General features: G+C 60.6%; 2 protein-coding genes across 2 annotated transcripts; one reads left to right on the top strand and one right to left on the bottom strand.

The window, feature by feature from the left end:
• Window positions 1-558: 558 nt before the first annotated feature.
• Window positions 559-15,955, top strand: GPR153 (G protein-coupled receptor 153). Its single transcript, XM_003891031.4, has 6 exons — window positions 559-822; window positions 8,027-8,490; window positions 8,895-9,324; window positions 11,825-12,017; window positions 12,716-12,900; window positions 13,337-15,955. The coding sequence occupies exons 2-6, from the start codon at window positions 8,135-8,137 to the stop codon at window positions 14,000-14,002; spliced, it is 1,830 nt and encodes a 609-aa protein (XP_003891080.1). The 5' UTR covers window positions 559-822; window positions 8,027-8,134; the 3' UTR covers window positions 14,003-15,955.
• Window positions 15,956-17,800: 1,845 nt separating this feature from the next.
• On the bottom strand, window positions 17,801-18,891 carry HES3 (hes family bHLH transcription factor 3). The gene is made up of 3 exons (XM_021935543.2): window positions 18,781-18,891; window positions 18,598-18,679; window positions 17,801-18,193 (listed from the first exon to the last, which is right to left on the bottom strand). The coding sequence occupies exons 1-3, from the start codon at window positions 18,859-18,861 to the stop codon at window positions 17,820-17,822; spliced, it is 537 nt and encodes a 178-aa protein (XP_021791235.1). The 5' UTR covers window positions 18,862-18,891; the 3' UTR covers window positions 17,801-17,819.
• Between the last annotated feature and the right edge of the window lie 246 nt (window positions 18,892-19,137).

The following is a 19,137-nucleotide window of genomic DNA, read 5'->3' as shown; positions in this document are numbered from 1 at the left end:
GTGAATCCGTAACTGGCCCAACCTTGCCCCTCGCTGCCCCTGATCCAGATTGATTCCCAGTTCCTAGAAGCCGCTGGCCGTTGGTCCCGTGTCCTCTCCACGCCCCGCCCCGATTGTTCATCTTAGATGCGGCTTCCTCCGAGAAGGCCTCCCTGAGCCCCAGCCCTGGCCCCAGGTTCTCAGTGTCCATTTCTGCCCCAGCTCCCTCTGGCCCGCGGACCCCCAGAGCTCCGGGCCTGGGTCTTGCCCCGGCGTCTAAAGGCGGCGTCGGGAGTGTGCACCGAGCCGAGCTGGGAGCCAGCGGCGCCGCGCTGTCAGGAGGCGCCACCGGCCCAGGGCGGCTCGGCCCGGCCGCGGACGGACGCGGGGGCACGGCTAGGCTGCGGACGGGCAGACAGACGGACGGACGGACGGACCGACGGACTGACTGACAGACCGACAGACGGCCGCGGATGCCGCGCCTCGGAGCGGGCGGGGGCGGGGCGGGCCGAGGGGCGGCGCGGAGGCCCCGCCGGAGACATGCGCCCTGCTCCGCCCCCCGCCCCCCGCCCCCGGCCGCCCGGCGCAGCAGCGGAGCGGCGGGAGCGGAGCGCGGCGGCGGCGGAGGCGCCCAGGGGAGGGAGGGGCGGCGGAGCCGAGCCCACCGAGCGGAGCGCGCCGGCCGCCGGTGGTCGCCGCCAGCATGCCCCGGCCCACGGGCCGCTCCGCCGCCAGCCACCCCCGCGGCCCTCGGCGGCCCGCGCTCGGCCCAAAGGCGCGGGAACCGCAGCCGGAGCCGGAGGCGGGAGCAGCGAGCCGGAGCCCCGGACGCCCGAATGCAGGGTGAGCGCCGCCGCCCTGGCCCCTGGGGGCGGACGGGCCGGAGGACCCCGGGGGGAGGACACGGCGGGAAAGGAGGGGGCTTTCCGCGCTCTCTTGGTCGCGGGGTCCGTACGAGGGGCCACGAGCGGCGCTTAGCGCTGGCACCCCCCCAACTTGGGGACCTTCGGGGTAACTTCCCCGGGGCCAGCCCCTCCCTCCGTCCCCCTGCATCGGGACCTGGCAACGCCGTCCCTGGGGGCTCTCAGGGGACGGGGGCGGGGCGGTCTGGAGATCCCGAGCCCGCCCCTGCTCAGCGCAACCCGGAGGGGTCCGGAGGCCGCAGTCCCGCCAGGTTTCCCAGGCAGCCGCTTGGACGCGCCCTCGGCGTGGGGCAGGACTTGGGGGACCCACTGGGGACCAGTACGCGAGAGCACGCGAGTCGAAGCGGGGGTTGCACGAGCCGTGGGGGGGGATTGGAACCCCGGGGGGTTGGGACTGTAGGGGCGGGGACTGGGGGGGCGTGCCGGAGATGTCCAGGTCTCGCGGTGCGCGTCCCTCCCTGGGCAACGGCCAGGCCGGGCCCCGTGGAACCGATCGGCTGCAGCGCGGGCGGAGACCAGCGTGGGGGCGGAAGCCGGGGCGCAGCCAGAGCCCGGGGAATCCTTTCAAGTTCTGGGTTCTCTTTGTTGCGCAATGGGGCCTCGCGGCCGCGCGGCCTCATTGGCCCAGAGCCGTGACGTCACGCCCCGGCCACGCCCGCGGGTCTTGCGGAGGGAGGCCGGGTGGGTCCCAGGCTGGCCGCACCTGCAGTCGGCCCTGCAGTAGGCGGGGAGGTGGGAAGCCAGGTCCTGAGATGCTGCGGGATGCTTTAAGTGCCCTGCAGGAGAAACTTCCCAGCAGGAAACAGTGCCATCCTGGGTCCCGTCGGCACTGTGGGGATCCCAGCCTGGGGTCTGGCCCTAGTGGCCGCTCCATTCTATGATGAATGAACAGAAAGGGTGCAATCCGTGGGTCTGTGGTCACTGTCTCAGAGCCAGACGGACACTTTGTTCCCACACAACCAGTCCTCTGTCACTCTGCACTTGGAACCCGGTGTCCACGCCCCGCCCCCCAGGACATTCCTCTCCCATGCCAGGACTACAGCACCCAGGAGTGCCTGTCCCCAAACCCAGCCCTGACACTATTCTCTCCGTGTTGCCCTGAGCTTCTGCCTGAAGTATTCCCGTCTGCAGTGTGGGAACAGTGAGACCTGCCCTGCAGACCTGAGGTTCAGAAAGAACTCAGCTCCAGGGATAACAACAACAACAACAACAAAATGCCCTTTTCCCCAACAGTTTAGGGTTTGAGAGGCCAGGACTTTGGTGTCAGGCAAGTGGAGTTTGGATCCTGGCTCAGGCATGTGCTGGCCAGGGCAAACGGCTTCACCTCTCCCTGCTTCTGCTGGACAAGCTTTACAGTGGGGAAGAATTTTGGGGGCACTCACTGGAGGAGCATGCCCGTTTACAAGAGAATGCACGTGCCCCTGCCCACAGACCTAGAACCTTTTTTTTTCTTTTTTTTTTTTGAGACGGAGTCTCGCTCTGTCGCCCAGGCTGGAGTGCAGTGGCCAGATCTCAGCTCACTGCAAGCTCCGACTCCCGGGTTCACGCCATTCTCCTCCCTCAGCCTCCCGAGTAGCTGGGACTACAGGCGCCCGCCACCTCACCCGGCTAGTTTTTTGTATTTTTTAGTAGAGACGGGGTTTCACCATGTTAGCCAGGATGGTCTTGATCTCCTGACCTCGTGATCCGCCCATCTCAGCCTCCCAAAGTGCTGGGATTACAGGCTTGAGCCACCGCGCCCGGCCTTTTTTTTTCTTTTTAAGACAGGGTCTCACTCTGTCACTCAGGCGAGTACAGTGGCACAATCACGGCTCACTGTATCCTTGACCTCCCCAGGCTCAGGTGATCCTCACACCTCAGCCTCCCAAGTAGCTGGGACTATAGGCTCACACCACCACGCCTGGCCAATTTTTTATTTTTTGTACAGACAAGTTTTCACCATGTTGCCCAGGCTGGTCTCGAACTCCTGGGCTCAAGCCATCCACTCACCTTGGCCTCCCAGAGTGCTAGGATTATAGGCATGAGCCACGAGCCACGGCACCCGGCCTTCAGACCTAGAGCCTTTCCCGGCAGTAAGGCACCATTAGGCTAGACGAGAGGAAGAACTGGCACCGTGAAGGGCTGGGCTGGTTGCAGCCTATGGCTCCTTCCTCACCACCCTGCACCAGTAATCAACACGTGGACAGGGTGGGCTGGGCTGGGCCAAGGTCACAGGGGCTAGACAGAGCCTGTTGGGCATCTGAGGGAAGGCCTCCCAGTCTCACAGCTGAGGCGGCCCTGGGCCAGTAGAAATAGATGTTGACTTGATAAGTGCATGCTGAGTCCAGTTTCCTATTTGATAGCGTAAAGACCACTGGTGTCTGCAGCCCTCTCGCCCACAGCGATTACTCACACTCTGCTCTGAACCCCCAAAGGGCTGCCAGGCACCCCAAAGGCTGGAGGTGGCCCAGTGCTCCCCTCACTCCTGAGGCTAGTCTGCCTCAGGTCCTGGTCCCAGTGAATATGTATCTGCCCGCAGGTCTGAGGCTCCCCAGCACTTCCAAGCTCAGTGTCTTGACCCATAAGAGACAGCACAAGGCTGGGTGCTCACGCCTGTAATCCCAGCACTTTGAGAGGCCCAGGCAGGCGAATCACCTGAGGTTGGGAGTTCAAGACCAGCCTGACCAACATGGAGAAACCCCATTTCTACTAAAAATACAAAATTAACTGGGCGAGGTGGTGCATGCCTGTAATCCCAATACTTTGGGAGGCCGAAGCGGGCGGATCACAAGGTCAGGAGTATGAGACCAGCCTGGCCAGCATGATGAAACCCCATTTCTACTAAAAATACAAAAATTAGCTGGGCGTGGTGGCACGTGCCTATAACCCCATCTATCCAGGAGGCTGAGGCAGGAGAATCGCTTGAACCAGGGAGTCAGAAGTTGCAGTGAGCCGAGATCATGCCACTGCACTCCAGCCTGGCAACAGACCAAGACTCTATCTCAAAAAAAAAAAAAAAAAAAAAGCACAGCTCAGTGAGCTGGGAGGGCTTTAAGAGAGACATTTATTTAGATGGGGAGGCTTTGCTGAGTGCTTACTATGTGCCTGTCTGCATGCTAAACACTTTCCCTGGCATAGTGCAGTAACTACCCACAACGTTTTTCAAGGTAAGTATTATGTCCAGTTTACAGAGGAGAAAACTCAGGCACAAAGGAGTCACGCGACTCACTGGGAAGCTGGTTTTGGGGCCCTGCAGCCTCAGTGGAGTCCACGCTCTTTCTCGCATACCATGTGGCCTCTACGCTGCACTCAGGGTGGTTTACTAGACACGGGAGGGGCTGGTAGAGTCCAAGGGACCACCCTGCCTCCCACGCTGGGTCTGGGATGGGGAAGAGGAGGCTACTGTGCAAGCTGAAATCTAATAAACATTTGGGAAGGAATTTCCCTGGCTACAGCATTCCCCCCTACCCAGGAGGCCAGCAAAGGAGCCCCAGTGTCGCCCAGACTAGGCTCCTTCCACAGGTCAGGGGTCTGGGCAGGTCCAGGGCAGGGGCACCAAGATGAATGAGACACATTTCTTGGGGCCTCAGAAGGTCCAGGGGAAGTCGGGCCACAGACAGACCAAAAGAACTCTGGACAAGAGGCTGGGCACCGTGGCTCATGCCTGTAATCCCAGCATTTTGGGAGGCCGAAGCAGGTGGATCACTTGAGGTCACAAGTTCGAGACCAGACTGGCCAACATGATGAAACCTCATCTCTACTAAAAATACAAAAAATTGCCGGGCGCGGTGGCTCACGCCTGTAATCCCAGCACTTTGGGAGGCCGAGATGGGCGGATCACGAGGTCAGGAGATCAAGACCATCCTGGCTAACACGGTGAAACCCCGTCTCTACTAAAAAAATACAAAAAACTAGCCGGGCATGGTGGCGGGCGCCTGTAGTCCCAGCTACTCGGGAGGCTGAGGCAGGAGAATGGCGTGAACCTGGGAGGTGGAGCTTGCAGTGAGCTGAGATCCGGCCACTGCACTCCAGCCTGGGTGACAGAGCGAGACTCCGCCTCAAAAAAAAAAAAAAAAAAAAAAAATACAAAAAATTAGCAGGGTGTGGTGGCGGGCGCTTGTAATCCCAGCAACTTGGAAGGCTGAGGCAGGAAAATAGTTTGAACCCAGGAGGCGGAGGTTGCAGTGAGCTGAGATCCACCCTGGGTAATGAGTAAAACTCTATCTCAAAAAACAAAAGAAAGAACTCTGGACAAGACAAGCAGGAGGCCTGCCAGCTGGTGGCTGGGACATCGCTGCCTTCCCTGCCCGAGAGCCAGGGGCCTTGGCTAAGGCAACAGTGGCCCCCCACCTTGAGCTGGAGATACTTCCTCTCTGGGGGGCATGGGGCGTGTCTGGTGCTGTCGATGCCCATGAGGACCAGAGCATGAGAAAAAGAGCAAATGAGGCTAAATGGGCCCTGGGTGAGAAGGGCCAGTTAAGTGTGATCAGAGCACAAAGTAGGCCTTCACTTGGCACTTGGCTTCTCCCACATTGCCTGCCTGGGCTGCAGCCAGGGGGCTGCCAGGCTGGGAAGGGTGAGGGAGGGACTCGCTGCCCAGCCCCCTGGCAGGATGGGTGCTTCCCTGCTCCCCGCCACGTGCCTGCTGCCCAGCATCCTGTGTCCCTGACTCACATGGAAAGGCCATCGGCACTTCCTCTGACTTCAGAGTCAAGCTCTGGTCTGGTTTACGGGCCATCTCCAGGCCCTTGCTGCCCAAGCCAACCAGAGCATGAGACTAGCCACCACCCCAGAGCACCCACTGTGTGCCAGACCTGGGCCCAGGGCTACAGAGAGGTGGCTGCTGTCCACCTCAGCCTCCTCGTAGAAGAAGCACTGAAGTCCCTTAGAGGAGAAGGTACAGTGACCTTGCCCCAGCCATACCACTGCTGTGTGGGGGCTTTAACCCCCGCCCGGGGTCTGGCTGTGGAAGGCCAGCTGGGGGCTGACATAGCAGACTGCCTGTCCCCTCTCAGGGTGGTCAGGAGAGTGGTGACCAGCTCCCTTCCCCAACAGGTCACTTGGGGAACAGGAGAGGGAAATGGAGGTTCGGGGGCATGGTCCTCCTGCACATGTCCTCATGTGGCCTGATGAAGTGGAATGAAGGCAAGCGTGGCAGAGGTGTCCACTGTGGGGGGCTCTGGCATAGGCTGTGTGAGGATTCTGGAACATTTGATGACAAGAGGACTTGTTCTGGGATAGTGCCAGGGCATGCACAGGGTAAGAGTGCCCATCTGGACCCACCATGGCTGGTTCCCTGGGGATTCAGGTAACCTGGAAGGAAACCCAGATATTGAGCTTTGACCAGGAGTGGATGGAAATGAAGGAATACACACTTACTGGGCACCCCCGTATACAGCCCCTGGGTGTCAGGGACATGGGCAGGAGGGTCCTCCCCGGGGGTGGAGAGGAGGGTGCAGCCTGATGTAAGCCAGGGCCAGATAGGTCATGGTGTGCCGGGGCCTTCCCTGCCTTAGGGCATTTGTGCTGCTGTAACACAGTGCTTAAGACCCAGTAACTCATGACGAACAGATTTATGTCTCGCCAGGTGTGGGAGCACTCGCCCTGTAATCCCAGCTACTCAGGGAGCACTCGCCCTGTAATCCCAGCTACTGAGGAAGTTTAGATGTGAGGATCGCTTGAGCTCAGGAGTTTGAGACCAGCCTGGGCAACATAGTGAGACTCTGTCTCTAAAATATAAAAATAAGGCCGGGTGCGGCGGCTCATGCCTGTGATCCCGGCACTCTGGGAGGCTGAAGTGGGCAGGTCACTTGAGGTCAGGAGTTTGAGACCAGCCTGGGCAACATGGTTAAACTCTGTTTCTACTAAAAATACAAAAAAATGTAGCCGGGCATGGTGGTACATGCCTGTAGTCCCAGCCACTCGGGAGGCTGAGGCACAAGGATGGCTTGAACCCGGGAGGTGGAGGTTGCAGGGGCTGAGGTGGTGCCAGTGCACTCCAGCCTGGGTGACAGAGCAAGACTCAGAAAGAAAGAGAGAGAGAGAGAGAGAGAGAGAGAAAGGGAAAGAAGGGAAGGAAAGGAAGGAAAGGAAAGGAAGGAAAAGATACACATATATATATATAAATGTTTTTTTCAAAAAAGAAAAGCTGAGAAATCCAAAATCAAGGTGCTGGCAGGTTTGGTGTCTGGCAAGTCCTGGTCTATGCTTCAAAGATGGTGCCTTGCATGCTGTGTCCTTTGGAGAGGAGCAGCGCTGTTGCTCACATGGCAGAAGAGAGAAAGCTCCCTGAGAGAACTCACTCCCAGAAGCCGTTTTGTAAACACATTAAACCCACCCATGGCCTAATCACCTCTTAAATGTTTCATGGCCAGGCACTGTGGCTCACACCTGTAATCCCAACACTTTGGGAGGCCGAGGTGGGAGGACTGCTTGAGGCCGGGAGTCTGAGACCAACCTGGGCAACAGAGCAAGACCCCATCTCTACAAAAAAATTTAAACTAGCCAGGCAGGGCATGGGGCTAACCCCTATAATCTCAGCACTTTGGGAAGCCAAGGCAGGTGGATCATGAGGTCAGGAGTTCAAGACCAGCCTGACCAACATGGTGAAACCCTGTCTCTACTAAAAATACAAAAATTAGCCGGGCGTGGTGGTGCGTGCCTGTAATCCCAGCTACTCAGGAGGCTGAGGCTGGAGAATTGCTTGAACCCGGGAGGTGAAGGTTGTAGTGAGCCAAGATCATGCCATTGCACTCCAGCCTGGGTGACAGAGCAAGATTCCGTTTCAAAAAAAAAAAGTAGCCAGGCATGGCAGTGTACCCCTGTAGTCCCAGCTACTCGGAAGGCTGAGTGGGGAGGATCGCCTGAGCCCAGGAGTTCCGTGCCACAGTGAGCTATGATCTCACCACTGCACTCCAGCCTGGGTGATAGAGCAAGACCTAATTTCTAAAAAAATAGTCTTACCTCTTAATACTATTAGAATGGCAATTAAACCTCAACACAAGTTTTAATTAAATTTCAACATGAGTTTTGCAGGGGACATTCAAAGTGGAGTGCTCACCATCATCTCCCATCCCAAGTACCCAAGGGCTACAATGCTGTCGCCAGAGCAGAAGTCACTGAGTGCCCATTGCCACCCCCTACAGATGCTCGTGGTCCCAGCATCCCTGAGCCGCCAGGAGTGAGGGCTGCTGCTCCCCGAGACCTGGCTCCAAGGAGGATGCCACAGCCGCCTGTCAGCTCCGGTTTGCACCATGAGTGATGAGCGGCGGCTGCCTGGCAGTGCAGTGGGCTGGCTGGCATGTGGGGGCCTCTCCCTGCTGGCCAATGCCTGGGGCATCCTCAGCGTTGGCGCCAAGCAGAAGAAGTGGAAGCCCCTGGAGTTCCTGCTATGTATGCTTGCGGCCACCCACATGCTCAACGTGGCTGTGCCCATTGCCACCTACTCCGTGGTGCAGCTGCGGCGGCAGCGCCCCGACTTCGAGTGGAATGAGGGTCTCTGCAAGGTCTTCGTGTCCACCTTCTACACCCTCACCCTGGCCACCTGTTTCTCTGTCACTTCCCTCTCCTACCACCGCATGTGGATGGTCTGCTGGCCCGTCAACTACCGGTGAGCACGTGAAGCTCTGGGCTTCTTGGGGTTCCATGCAGGCATGAAAACAAAGACATGTCTGGTGTGCCCATGTGCACATAGGAGTGGCCACACCTGTGGCATGCTGGGAGGGCAGGCAGGCTCAGGAGGGGCCGCTGTAAGCTGCTGGGGGCACACACGTAGCTTTGCATGGGTAGACACAAGCAGCCAACACAGAATGCTTGGAAGAGGGACGTGTGACAATGTTCATAGTGTCTCCTATGCAAGGAACAAGGCCCCACCACACTGGCTGTGCCATGACTATGATGTACTGGGGGGTGTGGGGTGCCTGGGTGGTGAGGATCCCCTACAGGTCCCCAGAGGCCTGGGGAGGCCCCTGTGGGTGACGCCAGATCCCTCTGTTCCACCCTGCCCCATGCCAGGCTAAGCAATGCCAAGAAGCAGGCGGTGCACACAGTCATGGGTATCTGGATGGTGTCCTTCATCCTGTCGGCCCTGCCTGCCGTTGGCTGGCACGACACCAGCGAGCGCTTCTACACCCATGGCTGCCGCTTCATTGTGGCTGAGATCGGCCTGGGCTTCGGCGTCTGCTTCCTGCTGCTGGTGGGCGGCAGCGTGACCATGGGCGTGGTCTGCACAGCCATCGCCCTCTTCCAGACGCTGGCCGTGCAGGTGGGGCGCCGGGCTGACCGCCGCGCCTTCACTGTGCCCACCATCGTGGTGGAGGATGCGCAGGGCAAGCGGCGCTCCTCCATCGATGGCTCAGAGCCCGCCAAAACCTCTCTGCAGATCACGGGCCTCGTGACCACCATAGTCTTCATCTACGACTGCCTCATGGGCTTCCCTGTGCTGGTGGGTGACAGCGTCGGGCAAGGGAGCCTGTCTCTGGGACAGCCCTGGGACTGCTCATACTCCAGGCATCAGGTGGTTGAGTCCTCAGACCCAATCCTTTGAGATGGGCTTGATCATTGTCCCCATTTTCCAGATTTGGAAACCGAGGTTCAGAGAGGTGCAAAGACCTGCCTAGAGTCAGGGCAGCCTGGTGGGACTCGAGCCCACATCTGGCAACTGCAGAGCCCGGGCCTTCCTGCTACAGTGCAGAAGAGTTTGTTCCCCTCACCCAAGGCCCGTTTTTTTGTTTTTGTTTTATTTTATTTTATTTATTTACTTATTTTTTTGAGACAGAGTTTTGCTCTTGTTGCCCAGGCTGAATGTGCAGTGGTGCAATCTCAGCTCACTGTAACCTCTGCCTCCTGGGTTCAAGCGAGTCTCTTGCCTCAGCCTCCCAAGTAGCTGGGATTACAGGCACCCGCCACCACGCCTGGCTAATTTTTTAAATTTTTTTTAATTTTTAGTAGAGACAGGTTTTTACCATGTTGGTCAGGCTGGTCTCAAACTCCTGACCTCAAGTGATCCGCCCGTCTCAACCTCCCAAACTGCTGGGATTACAGGTGTGAACCACTGCATCCGGCCTCAAGGGCCATTTGATGCAGAGGTGGGATAGCATGCCCATGGGTTTCCTGGTGGATCCAGGTCCCAGGATGGACAGAAGGAGCTTTGGTGCCATAGGTAGGTAGGGGCGCTGGATCAGGAGACAGAGCAAGGCCAGGGCGGACCTCAAATGTCTGTTGGGGAGTTGCGCTTGATACTAACTTCTGGGGAAGACCAAGGTGAGGGCTGCTGTGAGAAGGGCCTTGCCAACAAGAGTCTGAGGTCCAGAGGGGCTGCCTAGGGTCCTCTTGGTGAAGCTGGGACCAGCTTGGCCCAAAAATGAAGTCTGGACTCAGTAGCTAACCCCTCCCCACTGCAGGACTCTATGCCTGTCCCTGAAAGGTCTGCAGTGAGACAGGGAGAGGACTGGGGCAAAGACTAGCCTGATGTGTTTCATCCAAGCAGCAGGCAAGGCTGCCTCCCCTGAGTCACTGCAGGACATGAGGACACGGGCTCCAGAACAGTGACTCGGGGGGTGGAGCTTCAGAGTCGGAGCCTTGATCAGGAGGCAGCCCCCACTGCCCCACCCTCAGCAGTCCTGGTTCCCCCCAGCTAAGGGTCTTCATGTGTACAGTGGGGCCTGGCGGCCCAGCCACTGTGCAGATGGAGGGCAGGGGCTTCGTGAAACAGCAGAAACCCACGAGGCACCTCGGAAGCAGAGTGGGGGCAGTGTGGGGGAGGGGCGGGCTGGGAGGGAATTGGAGCCATTCCCGCTTCTCTTAAGGACAGGGAAGAGGTTACAGCTTGTGGGGCTACTCCATGCTGCTGTTATAAAGTGTCCAGAATCGGCCGAGCGCGGTGGCTCAAGCCTGTAATCCCAGCACTTTGGGAGGCCGAGACGGGTGGATCACAAGGTCAGGAGATCGAGACTATCCTGGCTGACACAGTGAAACCCCGTCTCTACTAAAACTACAAAAAACTAGCCGGAGGAGGTGGCGGGCGCCTGTAGTCCCAGCTACTCGGGAGGCTGAGGCAGGAGAATGGCGTGAACCCGGGAGGCGGAGCTGCAGTGAGCTGAGATCCGGCCACTGCCCTCCAGCCTGGGCGACAGAGCAAGACTCCGTCTCAAAAAATAAAAAATAAAAAAATAAAGTGTCCAGAATCTTCACCCTCTAGAGCATGGGCTGTTCTTAGCCCATTTTCCAGATGAAGACACTGAGCCCCAAAGAGGTTTAGCAGCTTTCTGAGGGTCACGTGGCCCACAAATGACAGAACGAACATCCCCACATCATCCACACTTTCACTCTTTTGTGGCAATCACTTAAGTATCGCTCTTTGGGACACAGCAATGAGGTCTCTCCTGGGAGAGGAGGAATGCAGGGTCCCTGGGCAGGGACCCAAAAGCAGGGTTAGGGCCGAGGAGGCCACTGGCTGGGAAGCAGGGGGCAGAATCGAATAGGCTTGAAACCTGGTTCTCTAAGCCTCAGTTTCCTCATCTCAAAGGGGGTGGCAGCCAGGCACAGTGATTCATACCTGTAATCCCAGCACTTTGGGAGGCCGAGGCAGGAGGATCGCGAGGCTGCAGTGAGCCATCATTGAGCCACTGCACTCCAGCCTGGGTGACAGAGTGAGACTCTGTCTCAAAACAAAGTGGGGAGGAGGTGGTAATCCATGCCCCACTTCTCTCCATAGGCAGCCAGGAGGGAGACAGAGCAGGGCCACCCACTGTTGCCCAGCAGCCAGGTAGCTCCCGGAGTGCAGGGCCTCCCACTGCCAAGCTCGAGCCCTTTCCTCCCGAAAGGCCCCTTCTTGGCAGGTACCACCTGTCAGACCTGCCGTACACATGGGGAGACCGAGACTCGGGGAGCTTGTGTGATGGTGGGGGGTCCTGCAGGTGCCAGGCCAAGCCCTGTGCCCACAGGTGGTGAGCTTCAGCAGCCTGCGGGCCGACGCCTCAGCGCCCTGGATGGCGCTCTGCGTGCTGTGGTGCTCCGTGGCCCAGGCCCTGCTGCTGCCTGTGTTCCTCTGGGCCTGCGACCGCTACCGGGCCGACCTCAAGGCTGTCCGGGAGAAGTGCATGGCCCTCATGGCCAATGACGAGGAGTCAGATGACGGTGAGGATGGCCTAAGAGTGACCCCGGGGAGGGTGGTGTCTGGGAGAGGTCATTGAGGTTGGCAAGAAAACGGCTGTCAGGCAACCCCCCTAAGGTGACTTCATTCTCAACCACCAGACACCCCCCGTGTCACTCCCAAAAGTACTTAAATGTCCAAGGGACCCAAGCCAGCTTCCCACAGGGCACTCTCCTATCTAGCTTGGCTGCCCTAGGTTCCAAGTAATGGGATGTTCTGGTTAACAGAGAGCAGGGTAGACATGTCTGCAAGTGCTCCAGCTGAGCTCCCAGGCTCACCCCCCAACCTCAGGGATCCCCAGCAAGCTGCCCTGGGGGCTCCTGCAGACCCAGGTCCTGTCTGGATACCATTATCAGCAATACCATGACCCTCGGCCCAGCCCTTGCTCTGTCCAGGCACTGCCAGCCCTTTGTATGTGTTATTTAGTCCTCCCAGGGTCACCTCAGGTCCCACCCCATGTCCTAGATAAGGAAGCAGCCTCAGTGAGTGAGCTCCCTGCCCTGTCTCACAGTTAAAGGGTGGCATATTTGGGATTTGAACCCAGAACCCCTCCGCTTCCCTTTTCAGCTAACCAGCCCCCACCTTATATATGTCTGTTGGGTCAGGGGGTCCCTGAGATTCCCTCCCAGATGCCCCGAAGTTTCCATGGCCCTAAGGCTCTGCCTGCCCCACCACCCCACAGAGACCAGCCTGGAAGGTGGCATCTCCCCGGATCTGGTGTTGGAGCGCTCCCTGGACTATGGCTATGGAGGTGACTTTGTGGCCCTAGATAGGATGGCCAAGTATGAGATCTCTGCCCTGGAGGGGGGCCTGCCCCAGCTCTACCCGCTGCGGCCCCTGCAGGAGGACAAGATGCAGTACCTGCAGGTGAGCACAGGGCTGGGGGAGAGGCCGCACCTGCGGGTGGCGGGGTGTCCTGACCTCCCTGAGGCCTCTCCACTCGGAGCCCATCTCACGCCTTCTGCAGTTGCAGGGGTGGCTGTCACCATCCAAGGACGTGCTGGCCAAAGGTCACACAGCCTGTGTGGGTGGGCCCCAACCGCCACCCCCATGGCCCCTGTCACCTGAATTATCTCCTGCCGGCTCAGTGTCCTCAAGGAGCGCCCTCCCCAACCAACCCCAGCTATCTGGCACAGCCCTGCGGCTCGGAGAGACTGCGCCAAACCTCACGGCTCCCAGCCAGGCTGCCCCGGCGCGCAGCCTGATCCCTAACCCATGGAAGGCCCTTCCCCGGGGTGGAGAAGGGTTTGTCCCGGTTTTCCAGGAGGGCAGCTCGGGGTAAAAGCCAGCCGCGTCCTGACAGGTCCCGCCCACGCGGCGCTTCTCCCACGACGACGCGGACGTGTGGGCCGCCGTCCCGCTGCCCGCCTTCCTGCCGCGCTGGGGCTCCGGCGAGGACCTGGCCGCCCTGGCGCACCTGATGCTGCCCGCCGGGCCTGAGCGGCGCCGCGCCAGCCTGCTGGCCTTTGCGGAGGACGCACCCCCGTCCCGCGCGCGCCGCCGCTCGGCCGAGAGCCTGCTGTCGCTGCGGCCCTCGGCCCTGGACAGCGGCCTGCGGCGAGCCTGCGACTCGCCCCCAGGCAGCCCGCGCCGCCGCCCCGGGCCCGGCCCCCGCTCCGCCTCGGCCTCTCTACTGCCCGATGCCTTCGCCCTGACCGCCTTCGAGTGCGAGCCACAGGCCCTGCGCCGCCCGCCCGGGCCCTTCCCCGCTGCACCTGCCATCCCCGACGGCACCGATCCCGGAGAAGCCCCGACGCCCCCAAGCAGCGCCCAGCGGAGCCCCGGGCCACGCCCCGCTGCGCACCCGCACGCCGGCTTTCTGCGCCCCGGCCTGAGCGCATCGTGGGGCGAGCCCGGGGGGCTGCGCACGGAGGGCGGCGGCGGCAGCACCAGCAGCTTCCTAAGCACCCCCTCCGAATCCTCGGGCTACGCCACGCTTCACTCGGACTCGCTGGGCTCCGCGTCCTAGGACCGCCGGCGCCTCCCCACGGACGCCAGTCAGGCCAGGCCGCCCTCCAGGGCCACGGCACCAAGGACGCCCGCCTCCGCCCCTCCCAGGGGTGAGGGAGCGTTGGCCTCGGCGTTTGTCTTCCGGCTTCTCTCAGCTGGCCTTGTCCCAAGGGCGACGGCTGCACCGGAGGACTGCACTGGCACCGCATATTCCTGGCTGAGTGAGGTCGGGCCTGGGGAACTGAGTGACATCCCAAGTTTGGGCTTGGGAAGTGAGTGACATGTGCACGTCCAGGTGCGCCATCACCAACCCTGGGCAACAGGACATCGGGAGCAGGGAACCTGAGACAGGGCCACTGCGGGACCGAACAAAGCCCCGCCTTGGAGAGGCTGAGCTGGAGCCACTGGACTCCCCAGGGGCTTTCCACCCACACTGCACCGTAACTGCCACACCCCGGGGGGGAGGGGTACAGAGGGTCTCTAAGCACAGGGGTCTTCAGAGCCCAAACAAGCTCTGATCAGGTCTCTCTGCTTCCGACCTGTCCTGCCTCAGTTTTCCCATCTGATGAGCAGGTGACCACGTTAACTCTCAGGGCTGTTTGAAGTCTCTTGGTCGTAGGCCCTGGCCACTGAGTGGCCCAGGTGTGAGAGGTCGTCTAGGGCTCTCTGGCCTTTGTGGAGGTCTGCATTCAGCATGTGGCCTGGTGTGGCCCCCTAGGCCTGAGGCCTCCTACTCTCCGTGCCCCCTACCCCCTTGGAAACCCACACTCCACCCCAGCTAAGCACAACACTCTGCACCACCACCACTGGCACCTCAGCCACCTTGACCACCATTAGCGTCCCCACCCTGGTTACTCTGCAATCGTTGCCAGTTCCCACCACATCAGCTCCCCCCATGGCTCCCACCATGTGTGCGGTGCAGGCAGAGAGCACGAGGGCAGCAGGGCCTGGGCTTCCGTGTCCCCACGTCCTCCCCAGCCTCACTCCCCACCTGTGCAGGCCTGGCCAGGAAGGGATCCTGGCAGGGGCTTCCAGGTTCTCAGCTCAAGGCCTGGCTCTGGGCAGGCGTCCAACCCCTGAAGCAATGTATTTCTTTGCCTTCCCTCCTGGGCAGACCCCTTACAGGCCTGGGCATTGCCATGGGCCCTGGGTCTTCCCAGGCTAAGGAAAACCAGGAACAGCTATAACCTTGAGCTGGTGAAATAGGGCAGATGAGAAAGCTGTCTCCTCCAGACCCTACCCCTATGCAGTGGCCCCACAATATGAAAACCTGGGGTAGTTTCCAAGGTCAGCATACAGCCTGCCTGTGCCCAGTTCCTTCTGGCCGTCAGGTGGCCAAGCCTATCTCATCACCCTTCAGATAGGGTCCCACTCCCAGAACAAGCTGCTGGCGTGGGGTGGGAGGCTGCCTAAGCCTGTCTCTGCTTCAGAGGCCCCTCCAGTCCCTGGCTGTGGGGTAACTGGGGGTATGAGCTGTGGCCACAGATGAGCAAGGCAGGGAAGTGCAATCCAACCCTGGCCGCGGGAGGGGCCATCTCTGGCCAATGCTGCTGTGCCTTCAAGGACTGACAAGTTACGTAGGGGCAGAGGTCACCAGCTAGCCATTGTCTCCTCCATCTGGGGGCCGTCTGTCCACTTGTCACCTTAGGTTTTCACTCATTTGTCACCTTGGGGTTTTACTCTGTATGTTTCATATCCAACGGCAATACAGGGGGACAGAGTCCCCTAAATCACTCCAGTCCTGCGGTTTTTACAAAAATAAAGGGGGGGACCCTGGGCCTGGAGTTCTCTCCCAAACTTTGTCCGGCCTCCAGGCCTGTTCGCTGCGTTTCTAAGGAACTTGACCCTGGCCTCACTGGGGAGGGAGTTGTCTTCATAGCACACCCAGAGCCAGGGATCCCTTTGTAGTTTTTTGACAACTGAGCATTTCTCTTCTGTACAGGACCCAATAAAAACTTCCTTATGATTTGCACCTGGCATTCCAAGGCTGGTTTCATGGAAAACCCTTCTACAAACTCACAGCAGGGCTGGTCAGCTGCCCCTTAATGCCTTCCTCTGGAACCTGAGTTCTGGTAGTGCGCCCTTTTTGGGGGGTTGGACTTGCCCTCTGTCTTCAGACAAATGCTGCAGTCCCACCAGCCAGTGAGGAGTGAGATGGTCCTGGAGTAACAACAGGATAAAGCAGTGGGGTGGGCTCTACAGCCCACCAGTGGAGGAAAGGCCCTGTTAGCCCAGGTGGCAACCCCTTCCCCAGGGTTGGCACCTGGGGCTGCTAGTCACCGTGAGATTGACTGAAGAGAGTGAACAGGTCAGGGCAATAGGAGCTGGGCCTAAGCCACCTGGGACTTATTGAGCCCCTGTCCCCGCGCGGCCCTCCTGGGATTTGGAGGAAGGACTTCTGGGTCTGCAGTGCAACACCGCCACCTGGTGGACTGCAGAGGGATTTGTCCTGGCCTCTACTCCACCCCACACCGCAGGAAGCACAGACCGGAGAGGCCAACCTGGACGGCGACAGCCGGGACCCCCACCCTCGCCCCAACTCCAGCGAGCCCACTAGGTGCGACTGTGGAGCCGGGCTTTTGAAGGACCTTGGGTCCTTCACGCGTTTGGATCAGGACGGGTTTAGTGCCCTGCAGGCCAGGGCAGTCCAAAAAGAGAAGAGCTTCTATAGAAAGTTCATATTTGTGGTTCCAAAACATGCACCTAAGTAGGCATCGCAGGGGTGGGACACATTAGACCTCTGATGTCCTCTTGATGCCCACTCACAGATTCGCGCTGGCTTTATTCTGAATTACAAGCTGTCGGGAGGAGGTGCCAGGATCTCTGACCCCACAACCCCAGCTCCCCCTCGGTGGCCCGGGGTCCTGGGCCAGAAGCCCAGGGGAAGAAAATCTGACCTGAGAACCTCCCACCACCGAAGTCCGTGCGCAGCAGTGACCTCGTTATGAACCAATAAAGTGGCGCAGCGCGCTCCGAGAGCCGTCCAGAGTTTGAATTCTCCGGCAGCCCTAGGGATCTGGAGCTGCGGGGGTCTACGGGGTCCGGGCCTGGAATGTGGGCCAGGGTCTTTGTCGAGCGAAAGGCGTTCCCCTCTCCCACGAGAGGCACCGGGTTCACTTTTGCAGCCCTCAAGCTGGTGCCACCAAGCAATGGGTCCCTTCTAGGAACCGCGTGGGCGGGGCGTCCGGGTGGGGCGGTGCATCTTAGGGGCGGGGCTTCTGAGAAGGGCAGGCCTCGGGGAATGCGCCGGCCGGGTGGGCAGCGCTGCTTGCGGAGGAGGTCTTTGGAAGCCAAGAGGGTCCCAGGTTAGGGGAGGCTGGGGGCCCCTCGCCGGCGGGGCGGGGCCAAGCGCGCTTTGTACCGGTGGGAACCGGGCGCCCGCGGTCCGCTGAATGGGCCGGGGCGGGGCAGCAATTCTCCTCGCTGCGAGGGGTCAGCTCTGCGCTGCTGCCAACTGAGACATTCCCACCGCTGCGCGGCAGCCGGGCGGGGGTGGGGGCGGGCGGGTTGCCCGCCAGGGGTCCCTGGGAAAGGGGCTCAGCCCAGAACACCCCCTCCCAGCCCCTCCGGAGGATGGGCGGAGAGCGAGCAGTCCGGCGTGTGTAGGTGGAGCTGGAGCGGGGGTGGATTATGCCCAGACGCGCAGACCCGGTCCGGAAGGGCTGGGAGTATTTCCCTGCGCTAGCGGGGTGCGCGGCCCTCTCCAAGCCACCCCCGCCCGAGGACCAGAACGGACGACTAGGAGGTCCCGGCAGTCACTGTGGGCGTGCTGAAAATAGTCCCTGTGTCGCGAGACCAAATAGGGAGCGCCTTCAGTTCAGGCCATCCCCGGGGCTTCACCAGGGCCGCCACACGTGCAGGCCCAGCCCAGGGCTCTCGGCGCAGCGACTCGACGCTGGCTGCGGCGGGGGAACGCTGGCGGACGAGCCGGGGAGACCTCCGGGGAGGAGGAGCGGGGGTGGTGGGGACCGCGGGCCGCCGGCGGCCGGAGCAGGAGCCCAGACGGCCGGGGTGCAGGGGCCGTACAGCGCGGGCGCCTCCTGCCCCAGCCCGGCGCTGTCCATGGTGCTGCCGGCGGCCCGCTCCGGCACCAGGGGGCAGAGCAGGCCGCCGCCGACCTCATCTCCGCGCCGAAGGAGCTGGCTCACGCCGGGCAGGCAGCTGCGGAAGCCCGACGGGTGCTCGGCTCCGCTGGGCACAGGCCAGAGCCCTGTGGGGAAAAGTGGACGAGAGAAACAGGAAGGGGAGGGGAGGGGAGCGGAGGGAAGGGGAGGGGAGGGAGGGGAAAGGAGGGAAGAAGCGTGTTGACGAAGGGAAGAGGAGGGCGGAGAGGTCAGACGACCCGAACGTCTCCCCCGGGGTCCAGACCTCCTACCACCCAGATCGCAATCGCACAGCCAGCCCGGGTTTTACTGCTCCTCCCTCTACCCCTAGCAAGCTGGCCCCCCTCCTCGCCAGCTGCCCAGCTGTCCTCTTTATTTTTGAGCTGGGGGTCTTGCTGTCTTGCTATGTTGCCCAGGCTGGTCTCAAAAGCCCAGGCTCAAGAGGTCCTTGAGGCATCCCTGGCTCTGATCCCACAAGCCTCCCCCTACTCCCTCCAGCCCTCCCGTGTACCTTGCAAGGAGTTCTGAAGGCTTCTCATGTACTTCACGCTCAACTCCAGGATGTCGGCCTTCTCCAACTTGCGCTTCCGGATCTACCCCACCATGGAAAGGTCTATTAGGCCAGCCTCCCGAGGTGGAGAGAGGGAGGTTGGGATCGTATCACCCACCCACCCCCACCCTGCCTGAGTCTCACCTGGTGCGAGTAGTGTTTCTCCAGCAGCGACTTCAGCTGCTCCAGTGACACGTTGATGCGTGCCCGTCGCTTTTTCTCCATCAGTGGCTTGGAGATCTGCAGATGAACGGCCTTCAGAGTGTGGGACTGCTACCCTCCTGCCCTCTGCCCCCCCCCACCTCCTGGGGAAGGGCACCTGCCCCTCACCCCTCAACACCCCAGACCTTTCGGAAGTTGCCGGGGAGGCTGCCCTGGGCAGCAGGCTCCGTGCCCATGTTGCAGTCCGTGCACCAGTGTGAGGCAGTGCTGCCTTTATAGGGACCCTCGTTTACATGTCAATGAGGCCCTCTGGACTCTAGAAACCTCGAGGAGGAGGGG

This window comes from Papio anubis, chromosome 1 (genome assembly GCF_008728515.1).
Source record: "Papio anubis isolate 15944 chromosome 1, Panubis1.0, whole genome shotgun sequence".
In the NCBI taxonomy this organism is placed as follows: domain Eukaryota; kingdom Metazoa; phylum Chordata; class Mammalia; order Primates; family Cercopithecidae; genus Papio; species Papio anubis.
This window is presented reverse-complemented; position numbering and strand designations above follow the sequence as displayed.